The sequence below is a fragment of the Marmota monax genome, unplaced genomic scaffold (assembly GCF_021218885.2).
Source record: "Marmota monax isolate L192 unplaced genomic scaffold, Marmota_monax_Labrador192_F-V1.1 WCK01_AAM20220418_F8-fsc00092, whole genome shotgun sequence".
In the NCBI taxonomy this organism is placed as follows: Eukaryota; Metazoa; Chordata; class Mammalia; order Rodentia; family Sciuridae; genus Marmota; species Marmota monax.
Genome location: NW_026692583.1, coordinates 3,039,450 through 3,057,243, shown reverse-complemented (window position 1 = coordinate 3,057,243; position 17,794 = coordinate 3,039,450). Strand labels below are relative to the sequence as shown.

The following is a 17,794-nucleotide window of genomic DNA, read 5'->3' as shown; positions in this document are numbered from 1 at the left end:
CGCTGACTCTGGAGGGGTCAAGTAATATTTTATTACTTCATATTTTATTCGAAGCAGCATCATGAACCAGCAGGCAGCCCTTGACGGTGTTTCACCGTACACCTTTGGTGTACTTGTTTTAGCCTGGCAGTATCTTTTTTTTTTAATGTTTATTTTTAAATTTTTTTTAGGTGGACACAATATCTCTATTTTATTTTTATGTGGTGTTGAGGATCGAACCCAATGCCTCAAGCATACCAGGCGAGCGCGCTAACACTTGAGCCACATCCCGAGCCCCCTGGCAATATCTTAAAACTTGAGACTACATAAACTTTAAAATTTGTAGAATATAGAAAACTTCCTGCATTTCCTAAAAAATTAAACTATTTAAGAAAACAAAATGTGAATCCTGAGTCCATATTCACCTGACAGCCATGGCTGGAGCTGAGTGTCAGTCCCTCTAGGAAGTGCATATATTTTGGGGGATGTCACTGCCTCCTTGTGCTTCTGGCCTCTTATCTTCATGGCCCCTGTGGGCATTTGAGTTCAAGTTCTCAGAGGTTGACTAATGCTTTCTGCCTCCTCTGGGTCAATGGAGTTTCAGCCATGGCCCTGAAAACAGCTCCTAGTTTAGGTAATTTTTGGATCATCCCCTGCTGCTCTGCTAAATGGGCTTATTGCAATTAGCGAGAAGAGAGGACAGGATCATCGGTCCCCTGGCTGCCCTTCCAGGCTGTATTCTTCACAGTCAGCAGAAGCATGCAAAGCCATGTACCAACCAGACGTCAGCAAATGTCCTCCGAGTCTCTGAGCTAAGCTTAAGAACATCAGCTCCTGGTGGGATGTGAGCTTTCTGAAGCCCCAAGGGGGTTATGACATTGGTTTTCTTTTAGAACAAAGCGTTAGCACATTTGTTGCCTGGAATGAGCACCAAAAGAAATCTTTGGCCAAAAATAAATTGTTGAGATCTGATGGGTAAAAGGAAAAGTTATTTTCAAATAGCCATACAAAAGAGAAGGAAATTACATGTTAAATGAAATTTATGAGAAAATGTAACTTTCTAAAACAGAAAGTTAAAGAAGTCAAACAAATTGCAGAATTTTATATTCAACAAAAAGATTCACTGTCAAATATCCATATTCAGTGAACATGTGATTTAGCTGATTTTCAAAAAGTATAAACTAGGACAGGCCCACACTGAATGCATGACGCACTTGTCAGATCTAAAACAATTTGTGTATGTATTAGTATTGTGTGGCTGCTATGACAAATTGCCACAAATTTGAAGGCTTACAACAATAAACATATATTCTCTCACAGACACCAGAAGTCAGAAATCGGGTGTCAGTGGGGCCATAATCCCTCTGAAAGCTCATGGGGAGAATCTTTTTTGCCTCTTATAGCTTCTGGTGGCTCAGGCTTCCCTTACCTTGTACTGCATCACCTCAAGCTCTGCTTCCATCTCCACATGGTTTTCTCCTTTGTATCTGTATGTACTTATTTCATAAGGACTCCAAACATTGGTTTAGGGCCTACCTTAAATCCAGGATAATATCATTTTGAGATCCTTAACTTAATTGCATCTGCAAAGACCCTATTTCCAAATAATATATATACATAGATCCTGAGGTTTGGGACTTGAACTTTTGGTGGGGGTGGGGGGTGGGGGGCGGAAGGCCAGTGCTGGGGGTTGAACCCAAAACCTCATACATCCCAAGCAAGTGCTTTACCACTGAGCTGCAGTTCCAGCCCTTGTTATTTTTGAGACAGGGTATCACTAAATTGCCTATCCTGGCTTTGAACTTACATTCCTCCTGCCTCAGTCTCCTGACTAGCTGGGATTACAGGCCGGCACTACTGAGCCAGTATTCACCCATTACGATGTGCACAACAGCACCCCATCCAGTCCCAGTGATGCTCACAGTGTGGAAACATCTTGCACCTTCTGAAACCACACTTTGGGGTTCAAGCCCAGGAGTTTTCCTTTTGGCCACATTCTTCCCACATGACTGTCACTCCCAGTTTTAGAACCACTGCACCAAGACACTGAAAGCAGAAATTCTAGTACCTACTGTACGATGCTAACGTCTTAGGCATAGGGCCCTAATGCCAGCCCTGGGGTCTGGAGTGGTGATTCAGACTTAGCTTGAGTATTAAAAAAATGAATCACGCAATAGAGAAGGAAGAGCTGTCTTGGAATGGCACAATTAGATGCAAGGAAACTGAAACCCCTCCAGCCAGAAACAGGCATTGAAGTAAGTGCCTGAGAATACCTAACTGGTCTCGACGTCAGATTTTGAGACCTCTAAATAAAGTTTCAGGTGTTTGCACTCTATTTTGGCAGAGCATCTGTCTTCTGTTTTTCTTCTCTCCCTACACCTGTAAGTAGATTGTGAATTAATAATTCAGAAAGAAAATACATACCCTTATGTAAAAATAACCAGCACAATGTGGTGAGAGGGAGGGACACACTTAAAAGTTTCCTGAGGCATTTATTTAAGTGTTCCTGAATACTTACAAAAAATAAAACCTAGTGCTTTTTCTGACTACAGCCCTAATGAGAGCTTCACATTTGGAGTGACTGTGATTTGTGCCAGGCCCTAATTTATGAAGGTGACTGAGTGATGACGTAGAAAGGTCAATGCTGCTGAGAGAAGAACTCAGTACTACATTTCTCAAGAGGCGGAGCAGGCCATGCCACACAGGGAATTGGGGGAGGCTTTGACCCAGAGGGGGTCAAAGGGAAGCAAGGCACAGAAATGCTCGGGTGACTTCCTTGGGAAAGGTGGGCAGGGCTGGGAACAGCTGTGCTGACCCTTCCTGGGTGACTGAGGGCATGAGAAAAACAAACACAAAATCCAAGAAAATACAGGAGGACAGAGTGCTGAAGTAAACCTGTTCTCAATCCAAGTAATGAGTGTCTAAAATCCACCACTCCTCCTCCATGTTTTCTCTAGAAGCCAAAACTATTTTTCTTTCTTAGCAATAATCACATCGCTTGAAGTTATTTTTTAATTTCTCAGCTTATTCCTAATCCTGAATTGGTTAAAAATGTGTTCATTTTAATCTTCAATTAAAAGCCGATTTCCTGTCACTCTGAGGTGATGGAAGCGGAGCAGGTAACCTAGGGGTGCTCTGTGGTCTGGGTATTCAGAGAGTGTAATTCTCTCTGAATTGTGCTCTTCCCTCTGCCAGTTGCATCAGACCTAGAAGGCACACAAGGAAGATTGGATTGGCTACTGGTTTGGTTTTTCTTTCCATAAAATTCCAGCACTTTCAAAGAGATCTTTGTAAACATGGATTCTTTTTTTCCTGCAGATACGCCAAGTACTATAAGGAAAACAATGTTGAGAAACGGACTTTGATAAAAGTCTTTGGGATCCGTTTTGACATCCTGGTTTTTGGCACTGTAAGTCTGTCTTTTCCAGCTCTGGGCACCTTCATCCTATGACTGTGTCCCAATTATTGCTGTTGTAGCTCCAGAGAGTGAACCTTTTGAGTCACAGCCATTAGCTAGTGCTGTGCATTTTGCTTGTGGGATAAGAGAAGGGGAAGAAATGTCCTTAGGGTTCTATCCACAGATGAGCCATCTGGAGGGTACAGAATGGGACTGGGAAAAAAATTGTTAAGAGTCAACAAGAAACAAAGGTAAGAGAGAAAGGGAGAGAGAGAAAGGGAAGGAGGAAAAGAAAAAGGGAGGGAGGGATGGAGGGATGAAGGAAGGAAGGACCCCTACAAAACAGTTTATAGTAATAGAATCCAACTCAAATGGCCTTAGGGGAAACTTTGTTTTGGTTTGTTTTTATTCATATAACTGAAAGTCCAGGGGTATTGCAGGCTTCAGATATGGCTGGATCCAGGTATTCAAACAAGATCTTCAAGAATCTGTCTCCCTTTGCCTCTTATTAAATCTGTTCTCCTGTCTGGGCATTGTTCTCAGGCTGGCCATCTCTACGTGGTGGTGTCAGGTAGTCCTGATGTCTTACTAGTTTAGCAACCTCAGGGAAAAAAGAACACACTTTCCCAGGAGTTTTAGGAAAGGATTCAAGCAGCAGACATTGATTCTGACTGGCTCAGTATGGGCCACATACCAGTTGCTGCCCTAATCACTGTGATCAGATTCTGCCATGCTCTCAATGGCTGGTCTTGAATGAGCCTTGACCAGCCTAGGAGCCAGAGGAGAGGGCCCAAATGGAGAGAAATGGTTGTCCAACAGAAAACTGAGGTGCTGGCTCCAGAAGAAGGAGGCAGAGAGTGCTGGACATGAAGACTCAGCAGGTCACCTCGGCACCCTGCTCCCCAGCATATGGCTTATGTAATATAGGTTCTTGAACCACAAGAATAAGATAGAGCTGAGAGGATGAAAGGCTATTAAAAAAAGACCACAAGGACACTGCCAGGAAGAGTCAGAGTTTCTGCAGACATTTCTTTCCTTCTGCTCCTGAAGTCACCTCACACTACTTCTAGGGAAGGCTTGTCTGAAATTCTCAACTTGTATGGTCAACAGTGGTTGAATGTATTAGCTTAAAACATCCATGGTCCAGGCAGAGCCTGGACAGCAGAAACGGGACAACAGAATCACACTCCCCATCTGCACTCTGCTGCGTGAGCACACGGGTGCATCTAGAACCCACTACTGCAGGTGACAGCAAGAGAGCTCTGGATCTCAGCTGAGTAACAACCTCACTCTGTTTCCAGGGAGGAAAATTTGACATTATCCAGCTGGTTGTGTACGTCGGATCCACCCTCTCCTACTTTGGTTTGGTAAGAGATTCTCTTTCCCACACTTTAAGAAAATGGTTTGGCCAAAAGAAGTTTCACTACCCTGGTGCTTGTCTGGGTTCCCTCCAGGCCACTGTGTTCATTGACTTTCTCATCAACACTTACTCGAGCACCTTCTGCCGGTCCCATGTGTACCCCTGTTGCAAGTGCTGTGAACCCTGCGCGGTCAACGAGTATTACTACAGGAAGAAGTGTGAGTCCATCGTGGAGCCAAAGCCGGTGAGGCATGCCATGTTTAGGGGATGCCAAGGTCCCCAGAGGTTCTTCTAGGTGGCTAAGAATGCATAACAATTCAGCCCAAATCACAGGTTTAATCCCGTGGTGGTAAGTCCCTGGACTACCCCAGTGACCATTTCTCTGATGAATCTTTGGGTCCCAGGGAAGAACAGGAACAAAAACAGAGAAGCTATGAGGTGAAGATAAATTTTTATGGTCCAGGATTTGTCAATTTTGTCATTTATTAAATTGGTACAGTCCCCACAAAATAGCATAGTGACTTTGGAGAACAACGTGGCTGTGACTGGTAACTTTTAAATGAGACATACATTATAGCTGGGGACTTCTACTTCCTCCTCCCCACCCCAGAGAAGCCCTCACATGAGTGCCCAAGGTGTCCACTGCAGCACTGTTTGTGGCCACATACCAGTTGTTGCCCTAATCACTGTGATCAGATTCTGCCATACTCTCAATGGCTGGTTTTGAATGAGCCTTGACCCAGCTATTAATAATTAATACATGATTATTAGCCACAAAGAAACAGCATCCACCCAGGTGTCCACAGGGTGAACAGTGAAAGAGACTATGATAAACCCAAAGTAATACCAGGGACATGCTTAAAAGAATGAGGTGACAGTTACAACAGCAGACATTTATATAGCACTAATAAGTGCTGGGTATACATTAGCCCATTTGACCTTCACAGCTACCCTATAAGGTAGGCATCACAGTTATCCCTTTGTATTTGTGAGGAAACTAAGGCACAGGAAGGTCAGAGAATTTGCTCAAAGTCCTACAGCTAGTGAGTGGTGGACAGGAAATTCCAGCTTAGGCAGGCTGGCCTCAGAACGTATGCCTGATCTGCGAAGTTACAGCTACTGGCAAGAGCAGACAGGATACTTAGTTGAGAGGGGGAAAAAAGCAAATGGAAGAACAATATGTATGGTATGATATATGTGTTAAAAACAGCAGATACACACATAAACTAATCCACATGTTCTCCATGTATTCCCTCATATTTATTACACGTTTATTTCATATACAAACATATAATCACATATGGGTGTGGACATATGTATATATACAAAAAGGTACTATGGCACACACGAAAGTGGTCACAGTGGATGCTTCTGGAAGAGAGCCTAGGACTGGAGTATAGACGCAGGGGATTTCAGCCTCAGCTATATAATTTGATTTGGTTAATCTGGACTTTATGATGCAGGTTTGCTAAATTCAACTCCATGATTTCCCCCTAAAGAGAAATCTTGTACCTAAAAACAAAAGGAAAGAGGGTTCCTTTGTTTTTCCCCCATCCAAGAATACTGCTGTCTTGTTCCAGCAGCTGAGTGCACAACTTATTGTCCATTATACATGTGTCCACGACTGAAATGCAAGTTCACTCTTGCAACTAAAAAATAATTGACAGTTCATTATCTGAGATGATATGAAATTTCATAAACATATAAACAATTTAAGTTGCAGTATCAGAACTTCCTGGAGATACTGAATCTACAGTAGCCACACCTGACAGAACACCACACAGGAATGTTACCTGGTGTTCAGGGACGCTAAGTGCTGGGCAGTAGGAGGTGGATGGGCTGAGTTTAGTGTTAAGGTGCAAGGGGTTCCAATTCTGATTTGCCTCTAGACTCAGAACTCATTCCTTCTTGCTCAACAAGAGTTTGGGGTTAGCATGTTCAACAGTTTGTCATTTGGTAAATGGGAACAGCTGCCTTTAAATATGTTTAGATAGGCAATTCTTTTTTTTTTTTAGATAGGCAATTCTTGATAATTCTGTACATAAATGGGTAAACTTCTTAACCTTCTTTTCCTAGACATTAAAGTATGTGTCCTTTGTGGATGAACCCCACATTTGGATGATAGACAAGCAGCTACTTGGGAAAAGTCTACAACATGTCAAGGGCCAAGAAGTCCCAGTAAGTTAAAAGATTTAGTCCTTTTTCTTTTATTTTTCTTTTTTTTTTTTTAAGAAAATTTACTTTTAAATATAAACACATCTAGAAATCTGTATGAATTTTAACAATTAAACCTATTCATGTAACCAGCACCAGGTTAAAAAATTTAATATTCTTGAGTTAGAGGTATAGTTAAGCTGTAGAGCTCTTAGCTAGTATGCACAAGGTCCTGGGCTCAGTCCCCAGCTGGGGAATGATATTGGCCAAATTATATTGTAATACTGTTTGCATATATGAATATGTAACAGTGAATTCCACCATTATGTACCATTAAAAATATGGAAAAATAAATAAAAATTGGTCCTTTACCCATTAAAAAATATATATTTCTAGCAGAAGTCCCTTTTATGCCCCTACCTAATTACTACCCTCCCTTAAAAATAGTCATTATCCTGTATTCAAAAATTAGTTTTTCCTGTTGCAGAATTTTATAAAAATTGAAACATAGTTAAGTACTCAGCATCTACTCTGTTCAATGTCTGGCTCTTTTCACTCAACATTATTTTTGTGAGTTATCCATGACCCCGCACAGGGCCCCCCCTGGATCTCACTATTGTATGATTTCTATTTTTTTTAATATCTTTATTTATTTATTTATTTATTTTTATGTGGTGCTGAGGATTGAACCCAGGGACTTGCACGTGCAAGGCGAGCGCTCTACCGCTGAGCCACAACCCCAGCGCCCCACCCCACCCCACCCCCCCGCCACCCCACTCCCTTCTAATTTCTGTTTAGTAAACATCCCACTTAATGTATCCATTCTTCTATCAGTGGACATTTAGGTAATTTCTAGCTGGGGTTAATGCCAATCATGCTGCCATGGTGAACATATGGCACTCTGCAGGGTGACTGCCCAAGAGTGGAAGGCTGAGTCACGAGGCAGACGTATGTTCAGCTTCAGCAGTCGCTAACAAACAGTGCTCCAAAGTGGTGGTTCACATTCTCGCCAGCAGTTCTGGTGGCTAAGCATCTCCACTAGCTTTATTCATTTCCTAGGGTCGCAATAACCAGTTACCACAAACTAGGGTACTTAAAACAATAGAAATTGATTCTGCTGCAGTCGGGAAGCAAGATGTCTGAAATTAGGGTGTTGGCAGGGCCCTGCTCCCTCTGGAGGCTGACGGGAAGGATCCCTCCTTGCTCCTTGTAAACACCCAGCATCTGGTGTTTACAGCACTGGCCAGGACTCCTGGTGCATACAGTACCACACAGAAATGGTGACAGCAGGAACCTTTTGTCTCATTCCCTGTCTCAGGAAGAAGGCACTTCCCATTTCACAGTCATTATAGTATTTGTGATAAGGTTTTTGAGAATGCTCTTTCAAAGTAAGAAAATTCCCTACTGGGCCTAGTTTGCTAAGAATTTTCGTCACAGGGCTGGGGATGTAGCAGCTCAGTGGTACAGTACTTGGAGGCCCTGGGTTCCATCCTTAGCACCACAAATTTTTTTTTTATCATGAATGGATATTTAATTTTAGAATAAATTTTTTTTCTGCTTCTTTTGAAATGATCCCTGAGGGTTTTTCCCCCATCTGTGATGTGGTAAATTACACTCACTGATTTTCAAATATTAAGCCAACTTTGCATTCCTGAAATAAACTCAATATGAATGTGATATACTATTCTTTGTATTGACAGCACAATTTGATGGAGAGTCTGGCCAATTTCTTTCCATTCTTGTAATGTCCTTGTGGGGACTGAGTAGGAAGTGAATAACTAATTATTCACTGCTTTTGTGTATGTGGTAAAACACATAACATAAAATCAAACATTTTGATCACTTCAAAGTGTATGATTCAGTGATAAGCAGCACAGTCCCAGTTTTGTGCAGTCATCGCTCCAGCTTACTGCAGAACTTTTCATCACCCAAAAGGAAACCTCACCTCCATTGAGCAGCTACTTCCCATACCCATTTCCCATTCCTGTTTGCCTCTGGAAACTACTAACCTACTTTCTATCTCCACTGACTTGACTATTCTAGAAATTTGGAGAGAATGGAATCATACATTCTGTGGTGCTTTGCATCTGGTTTCTTTCACTTAGCATGTTTTCATAGCATGTATCCTACACCTGAACGAACAGAACATATGTTTGTCCACTCGTGGGGTGATGGATACTAGGGTTGTTTCTACCTGTCAGTCATCATGACTAGTGCTCCTGCTAACACTCATGTACAAGAACTGCTCAGTTTTAGTGTCCTTGATTCAGGCCTTCTTTGTCACAAATAACAGACATGGCAATGTAGTAGGAAGTGAGGGTCAGGACACCAAGATCTGGAAGCAACACTTTATTAGTGGCACCACAGCCCAGAGGGATAATTCCCAAGTCTGAGCCCAAGCACAGCAGGGCTTTTAGTTTAATACATAAGTAAGTTTGGGGCACATCAAGGCAAGGGGGTTGGTGCAGTTCTATTGGAGGTGTATCTACATTCCTTATATGAGTACAAGCTTGTCAACAGCCCAGGGACTCAGCCCACAAAGCTTAGGGACTTCTACTGCACTAACCCTAAAGGGGGATTGCTCTTTCCCCGCTGCTCTGTTTCCTGCTTCTGCTACTGCAGTTATCTTTTACAGGTACCTGTTAGCAACTGCAAGGTTCTATGGTTAAATGTCAGTAAGCAGAGCTGCTGTGTGTCAGCGTGCAGAACCACAGTTTGTCAGCTCTACAACTTCTAAAGCCTCCATGTTGCTCTATCACTGCAATTACAGCAACTTATCTTGGAGGATAACAAACGGATCTGACAGTAGAGTATCTGAAGTCCAGGAAAGAGTGGGAATGAGCCAACAGATATTTACTGTTCACTGTGTGCTAAGCATTGTCCTAGGCATCAGGGACTGGTAAACTGACAGGGTCCTGTTTTCATATGAAAGAACAGTAATTAGGTAAACATAAATTATTAAATATAATTTTATAAGTTAGTAAAATTAAAGAATCTGCACCCCAGGCGTTGTCACTGCTGACGGGCATGGCAACTTCACTTTTCAGAGACCCCCGATGGACTTCACAGACCTGACCAAGCTGCCCCTATCTCTGCACGACCCACCCCCCATTCCTGGACAACCAGAGGAGATGCAGCCACTTCGTGAGGAGGCGACTCCTAAATCCAGAGACAGGCCGAGCTGGTGTCAGTGCGGAAGCTGCCTCCCGTCCCAGCTCCCCGAGAGTCGCAGGTGCCTAGAGGAGCTGTGCTGCCGCAGGAAGCCGGGGTCCTGCATCACCACCTCCCAGCTGTTCGGGAAACTGGTGCTGTCCAGACACGCCCTGCAGCTCCTCCTGCTCTACCAGGAGCCCCTGCTGGCCCTGGAGACAGAGGGCACCAATGACCGATTGCGGCACTGTGCCTATAGGTGCTACACCACCTGGCGCTTTGGCTCCCAGGATGTGGCCGACTTCGCCATCCTGCCCAGCTGCTGCCGCTGGCGGATCCGAAAAGAGTTCCCCAAGAGTGAAGGGCCATACAGTGGTTTCAGGAGTCCTTACTGACGGCACAAGGCTGCAGCAGTCACATTAACATCACTGCTGCTAACACCTAGAGCGTCACCTGCAAAGATCTGTGGCCAAATTTTCAGCCAGAGGGAAATGTGCCTTCCTCTCCCACTGCTCTGCACTGCTCTACCAACCAACCCACCAACCTCCACCTGGCCCCAAAGACCAGTGATTCAGATCTAAGTCTCCATTCTGTCTTTAGGAAGTTGTGTGACACCAGTAGACCTTTAACATTTGTATTTCAGTCGCCTTGTCACACAACCTACTATCTTAGAGCTACTGTGAGGACAGACTGAGATGGTGTACGTGGACTGTTGTGAGTGTGTAGAGAGCTTTGCTTTGGATGGGGATAATATCCAACTAGCAATAAACCCTTGGGGTCCTAGGTGGAGGACCCAGCCAGGATTAAAGGTGCCCACAAACTGTTTGATACTTACCCCTCGAGATCCAAGCTTTCTGTCTCCTCTCCTTGAGTCTAGGAAGCTCTGGGGGCTTTATCAAATAGTGGACGTGATGCTGTGTCAATTTCAAGATGTCAGTCTTAAAAGAGTATGGCAGCTTCCACTTCCTGTCCCTTGGAACTCTTGCTGAGGGGGAAGCCAGCCCCATATGGAATCTGACTGTCCTAAGAACACTCTGCTGGAAGCCCAAGCAGCCGCATGGGGGAGGAAAGTGTCCCCAGCTCATGCCACACAAGCCCAGTCGCCAAGCCTGGGTGAGAAGCAGCCTTCAGGTGATTCCAGACCCTACAGACCTGTGCCTGAAACTCCATGAAACCCCCACGTGAGAAGTGCCCAGTCAACCCAGAGAACCAAGCTGCTGTGTTAAGTCACTAAATTTTTTTTTAATATTTATTTTTTAGTATTTTTATTTTTTAGTTTTCGGCAGACACAACATCTTTGTTTGTATGTGGTGCTGACAGGCAAGCGCGCTACTGCTTGAGCCACATCCCCAGCCCAAGTCACTAAATTTTTAGGTTGTTTGTTACACAGCCACAGATGCCTGGGAACACAGCCACAGTCCACACCTTCCCTGGTTCTGAGGTTCATAGGGAGCCCCTTGGGAGTATAGGTCTCTGTTGGACAGTTCTAAGAAGGCTGCAGACCAAATCAGGCAACACACCAGCCCAGCCCGGGAAGCCATCAAATCCAGCTGTGTGCTACCCAACACAATGGTCCGATCACTGGAAAAAGCTGCCTTTGTGCCTTAACATCCTAGACTCTGCAATCAGTCAGAATGAGTGCAGCCGGGATGCTGCTTTCAAAGCAACCCACGCCCTAAACGTCACCATTTCTATACATCAACCACCAAGGATATGAAGACAAATAGTCAGGTTTGGGGCCTGTCTCAGGATTTCCTTTCCACGGTTTTGTCATGACCATTGGCTATTTATTTCTAAACAACTATTTCAAAGAATTGTTTAGAAACCACTATGAATAGCATTGAAATACTATGACTGGTGATCTGTGAGTGCTTTTATACTCCAAGACTTTACATTTTGATATTTTTTGAAAAACCAGCAGCTTTCTACTGTATTCATGCAAAATAGCATAAATAAAAACTTTTTTTGAACCAGGGCTTTATCTGGCTTTAAACTCAGGAATCAAATTAATTGTGCCAGATTGAATTTTCCTTTTTGCTACCTTTTCAGGGATATTTTTGTAAAGTTAATTATATATAACTTCATACTTTTTTTTTTAAATGATGGGGATTTGCACATACTAGGCAAACACTCTGTCACTGAGCTAAACCCCAGCCCAAGAACTGAAATGTTTTACTCCAAGAATTCTATGTAAGAATTCTATGTAACAACTGCAGGTTTCCATTCTGATGGCCTTTGACTCTTTCTACCTTATTTTTGGTGCCTTCTTCGCGGTGTGTTTCTATCACTCTGCTGAGGCCCCAGATGGAGCCATAATTTGGAATAGCAAATAATCACTGGATCCTTCTGTTTTCCTTCATCTTCCCCACGGATGCTCTGGGTGCAACATGATGTGCTACTGGACTGTGAAATGTCTGAACTTCCTACAGTACCTGGGATCATATTAGTATTTTTATTTTTAGTCTATTACATACAGTATTGTTGCCAAAGGCAACCGAGTGCATATTAGGTAGGCATTAATTTGCCTTAAGTGGGGGGCATTCTTCTATTATGGTACACGCACAGCCTTCACCACTTCCCACTTCATCCTGTGTCAGAGGGAGGAGGTCTGCTTTCCTGCTGTGGACATGCTGACTTTATATAGAACTGATAATGGCTGGGCTTTACTCTCTTAAGGGACTCATTTTTAAACCCTTCCAAATTCTAGACTGGTAATGCAGATATTCTTGATCGTTTTGATAATTCAAAAAAAAATGATGGATAACTTATTTATTTAAACCTTCTTTTTCTGTTTTTTTTTTCCTTCAGAATATCCCCAAATCAGAGTTAACACATTCATTTTCACATTCACTTAATAAAATATTCATAAAAATGTCACTGGAGACCAATGACAGATAAGACTGCTGCTCTTATGGGGATATAAAAAGATGGACATGAATAAAATGATTCAAGCAAATGCACATTTGCAATTTGTGATGAGTTATGATGAAGAAGGCAAATGATCATTTCAGAGTCTGTAAGAGAAGACGCTAATGTATTTGGGGAGATCATAAAAATCCTTCTTGAGGAAAGAACAAAGTTTAGCTAAAAGCTGACATAAGTACTATTAACGAGGTGAATGGGAGGGAGCATTTTAGGTAGAAAGACTGGCATGTGCAAAGGTCCCAGGGCAGAAAAGGCATAGCAGGTTTGCTGCATTTGAAGAAGACCTATATGACTGTACCCTAAATAGCATGGGGAGTACAGCATGAAACAAGGACTTGTAGGCTACGGTAGAGTTGACTGTATCCAAGGGACAGCCATGAAGGGTTTTAAGCAGGAGCCTGATAAAATCATATTTAATTTTTAAAAGAACTCAGATTGCTATGTGGGAAAGAAACTAGGAGTGGTGATAGATCTGGTTTAAACATTCATTTCAGCCTTTCCCACTTCATGAAAAGTTTGCCCCAATATGCAGCCAAATGGACTGATTGTCTTTTTTCTCTTCCTCTTGGCAAGTCACGAAAAGATCAGCAGTGAGAGAAAAAGGAGGAAAAGCTTTGGGGAACCTTAATTTTCAGAATATTCCTGTCCCAGCTGGTGGGGATGAGGTCACTTGCTGAGCTTTAGGCCAGAAGCAGGAGTGGACCAAATGGAGAGTCCAAGGTCAGTCAGCAGAACCAATGAGGTGTTCCACCTTGTGGCAGAAGACCTAAAATTAAGATCTCATGTTACACAGTGCCTCAGCACCCAGGAGAACCAGGAGGCCCTAACAAGCCTTCACACAACTCCTCTCCCCAGTCCTCCCTCGGAAAAGGTCACCTTCTCAGCAGCCTGCCTCATCAAACGGACCAGATGCAGCTCCTGCTTCTCCCATGGAACTGTCCCAGCGAACCAATCACATCCTCCTGTGGTGATACCCTGGTGACACAAAGCCTGCTTCCCACTGGCTCTGCTCACTCACTGTGTTCCCAAGTACTCCTGCAGGCACGTGTGTCCTCTGAGCTGTGAGTGTGCGTGACTAATAAATGGCTGCCATCTACCTGTCCAGCATCGGGCGTTGTTTGCTCGGCTCCCCCAAAACCCCAGGGTGGGTCCCTCCTCCTCCTCACCAGTGGGGTGAGAAGAGTGATTAAAACATCCTTGAGTCCAGGCCAACCAGGAGCCCTCAAAAATCAGAAGCTGGGCCTGCCTCTGCCCAGGCATTGACAGCACAAAGCCAACGAGGAACCGTGGTCTCGCTGAAATGATCCATCTGCGCCCCTGGGGGCGTGACTCTCTGCTGCTTTTATGTGTCTCAGCCCATATTCAAGTCCCGAGACTTGTCAGTCATCCTGGGAATCCTGGAGGTCCTGATTCCACTCCTCTCTTCTGAATGGACTTGGAAACCACTCTCCTCTTGCCCCTTTGGTCTCCTATTTCTCAGTCCTAGAGGGTTATGAATCACATTTCCTAATAAGTGAGAATCCATAGGGAGGATTCTGCCTTCCTAACATCCTGGGCTCTTTTAATGAATTATCAAGGTCACGCGAGCCTGAGTCTACCTGCATCAGAGGAAGAGAAGAGGTGGCCGACAAGGTGACTTGCCATTTTAACCAAGTAACAGTTACACTGGACCAGCTTGGATAAGGGTCAACGCAAACTGACAGGGCCTGATGAGAGCCTGTTAGTGTGGGGTCACAGGGGTTGACATTTTATTTCCTCCAGCAAATGAGAAGCTCCCATTGGCCAAGAACTCATCTTGATTTTGTGTCCCCTACATGCTTATGTGAACACACGAGTACAGTGGACACTGGACACAGGCCTCCTGGCTCAAATCCTGGCTTGGCCACCTAGCATGGAGCCTCGGGTGGCTCATCATGTCTAACCATGTGAGCGCTTATTATCTAGATGGTATCCAAAGGCCACTCGGGAGCTGCAGACTCATACATCTAGCCAGCTCTGGATATTCTACTCAAATAGTTTAGAGGCATCTTGAACAGGCAGGAGAGAGAAAGCACGGTGTCTGCTCCTTCACCCCACCCTCGTATGCACTTCCAGAACTTCCAAGTCGCAGTTTGTAGTACAACTGCCATTGGCTCAATTTCCCAACCAAAAATGCAGAGCATAGCACCGCCATCCCTCTCCTCCTCCCCATTCTATCAATATTATCAGTTCCTTCAGCAAACACTGACTGACACCCTGGCCCTCGTCAGTGCTAGGGATAAAGAGGAGAGCAGGCCAGGCCCTCCCTCGCCTAGTGGGGCAGATGGCAATCCACGCTTAAGGAATTGGGGGTGAGGATAGCCAGAGACCAAGAATTTCACGAAATGAGCAGGTGCATGACAGGAACGATGGAGTTACCTGGGTCAGGGTCAGGGACACTCTCCAAAGAAGGGACCTTTACGCCTGATGTGAATATCAGGAAGGAGCCAGCTGTGACAAACTGGAGGAAGGGCATTCTGGACAAAGGGACAGAAAAGGCGAAGTGGGAAAGAAACAAGTGTGCCCCAGGAACAGTGAGATGCCAGAGTGCTTGCATGTTTAAGACATGGTCCCTGCCTTCTAAGTTCCGCTGAGAGCATAGGCATGGTGCTCTTCTTACTGCCTCATAGACTACATGATTCCCTGTCACCAAAACAGAAGCTCAAAGAAAGGTGAAATCCACACAGTCAAGCATGATCTCAGCAGCTCTGGAAAGCCTATGAAATGTGAGCGCAGCCTCGCCAGCTGAGGAGCCCGGGACATTCAGCAGGATGGGCAGACGCATGTCTAATAGGCCAGTAGCATGAGCCAGGCCCAGAAAGAAATGGCAGAGTAAATGCAAACACACATGGACCCGAGTCTGCTCCAGGATGGGAAAACTGTGGGCGAGGGCTAAAGAGGGACAGACTGGGAAACCTTCAAAAGAAAAGGGCTGAGGTACTTGAGCCTGTTACAAAGTTGCCAAAGGCCATTCCTGGGCTGACAGGGGACTGGAGGAAAGCAGTGACTTCAGACAACCGTGGGGATGATGGTCTATCAGAAGTCTGCTGGGATCACATGGGAGTGACTGGTGAGCCCCGTGGACCACTGAATTAGTGTTAGTGATGGAGATGAAGGGAAGAAGCTGGAAAATTACTTTTAAAATTTCCCAAAAGTCCAACAGTAAGAAGTTGGTTAAATAAATGAAGACACTTCCACGTAACAGAGGAGTACACAGCTATTAAACATGATGCCACTAAAGGGCAATTAGGATGTTCGAGGCAGAACACAACACGATGACCCTTCTGGCTTGAGAAGACTGTGAGCCTTAATTAGAACTCTGTTTTTCTTGTTTGTTTTGTTTTTTAATTTTCCTGCAATGATAGTTGTTAAAAACCTTTAACCCTGAATGCACAATTAAGGAAGACGAGAATCACCTAGCTCCTCATTGAAATATATCATGGATAAATACAAATCAGTCTTTCAGAGATGTCAGAAAAGGTTAGTAGCATTTTCTAAAATCCAGAAATTCAACTTAAAAGCCATCTTTTGAGTTTTCCCCTTTGTGATTTGGGACAGGTAGCTCAACAAGACCTGACATGGGACTAGCACTATATTTCTCTTTTCCTTAATTGTAACAAATATATTTTGAATACAAAATCTAATGCTTGAGTTTGGCAGTTCATCAAAAGGTTGAGCACAGAATTGCCACATGGTTCATCAACTTCATTTCTGGACATATGCCCTGAGGAACTGAGAGCAAGCAAATAGGGACCTGTAGCTGAGTGTTCACAGCAGCATATGGACACCAGCCTAAAGGTGGAAACAACTCAACAGATTAATGGATCACAAAATGAAGTCCATCCACGGAGTGGAATGTTACTTGACCATAAAAAGGAACAAGGTTCTAGCTGGGCACAGTGGGGCACAGCTGAAATCTCAGTTACCTGGGAAGCTGAGGCAGGAATACCACAAATTCTAGACCAGTCTGACAGCAAGACCCTGTCTCAAAATAAAATTTAAAAGAGGTGGGGATGTAAGCTCACTTAGGGAGTGCTTGCCTAGCAGGTCCTGGGTTCAATCCTCATACCCCTCTAAAAGAAAAGAACGGGGTTCTGAGACATGCTACGGCATGAATGAACCTTGAAAAAATGCTAAGTGAAATCAGCAAGATTCAAAAAAGACAAATATGGTATGATTTCACTGATATGAACTATCTACAACAAACAAATTCAGAGAGGCAGAAGGTTTGAACAGAGATGATCAAAGGTGGAGGGAAATGGGTTGGGAGTTACTCTTTTGTTGGGAGTTACTATTGTTTTACAGACAGGGGATTGAACCCAGGGCCACATGTATGCTAGGCAAGCACTACCACTGAGCTCCATCCCCAGCCACGAGTTAGTATGGTTACAGAGCTCCTGTTTGGGATGATGAAAAAGTTCTGGAAATGGACAACGGTGATGGTTGTGCAATACTGTGAATATATTTAATGGCACTAAATTGTATACTTTAAAATGGTTAGAATTGTAATTTCATGTCATGTACATTTACCACAATTTTTTTAAATTAAAAAAAAGAAACCCTTTATTGCTTTGACAATTGTGAGATTTTGACATTTTATGTAATAAGAAAAAGATACTGTTTTGCAGTCTTTTAGTCTGTCTCAATTGCAGGCTTGGGTCAGTTTGCTGGTCATATTTCCTTGTGTCCTTAAGGCATATTAACATATCTTGTTAAGAAAATATTCCAGAAACCCAACATGACCAGAAAACCAGGAGAATTTGCCAACAAGAAGGCATAAGCCAGTGGGTGATGGGTATAAATCTAACCTT

At 43.9% G+C, this 17,794-nt stretch overlaps 1 protein-coding gene across 2 annotated transcripts in view; it reads left to right on the top strand.

Annotated features, from left to right (window-relative positions):
- The window catches only part of P2rx7 (purinergic receptor P2X 7), a 48,517-nt gene extending 30,956 nt beyond the window's left edge, over positions 1-17,561 (top strand). For both annotated transcript variants that reach the window (XM_046446152.2, XM_046446153.2), the window contains exons 9-13: positions 3,298-3,388; positions 4,678-4,743; positions 4,831-4,980; positions 6,813-6,914; positions 9,938-17,561. In XM_046446152.2, the coding sequence (XP_046302108.1) occupies positions 3,298-3,388; positions 4,678-4,743; positions 4,831-4,980; positions 6,813-6,914; positions 9,938-10,435 (907 nt within the window). In that variant the 3' untranslated portion in view covers positions 10,436-17,561. The remainder of the gene's footprint in view (positions 1-3,297; positions 3,389-4,677; positions 4,744-4,830; positions 4,981-6,812; positions 6,915-9,937) is intronic.
- Positions 17,562-17,794: the final 233 nt, after the last annotated feature.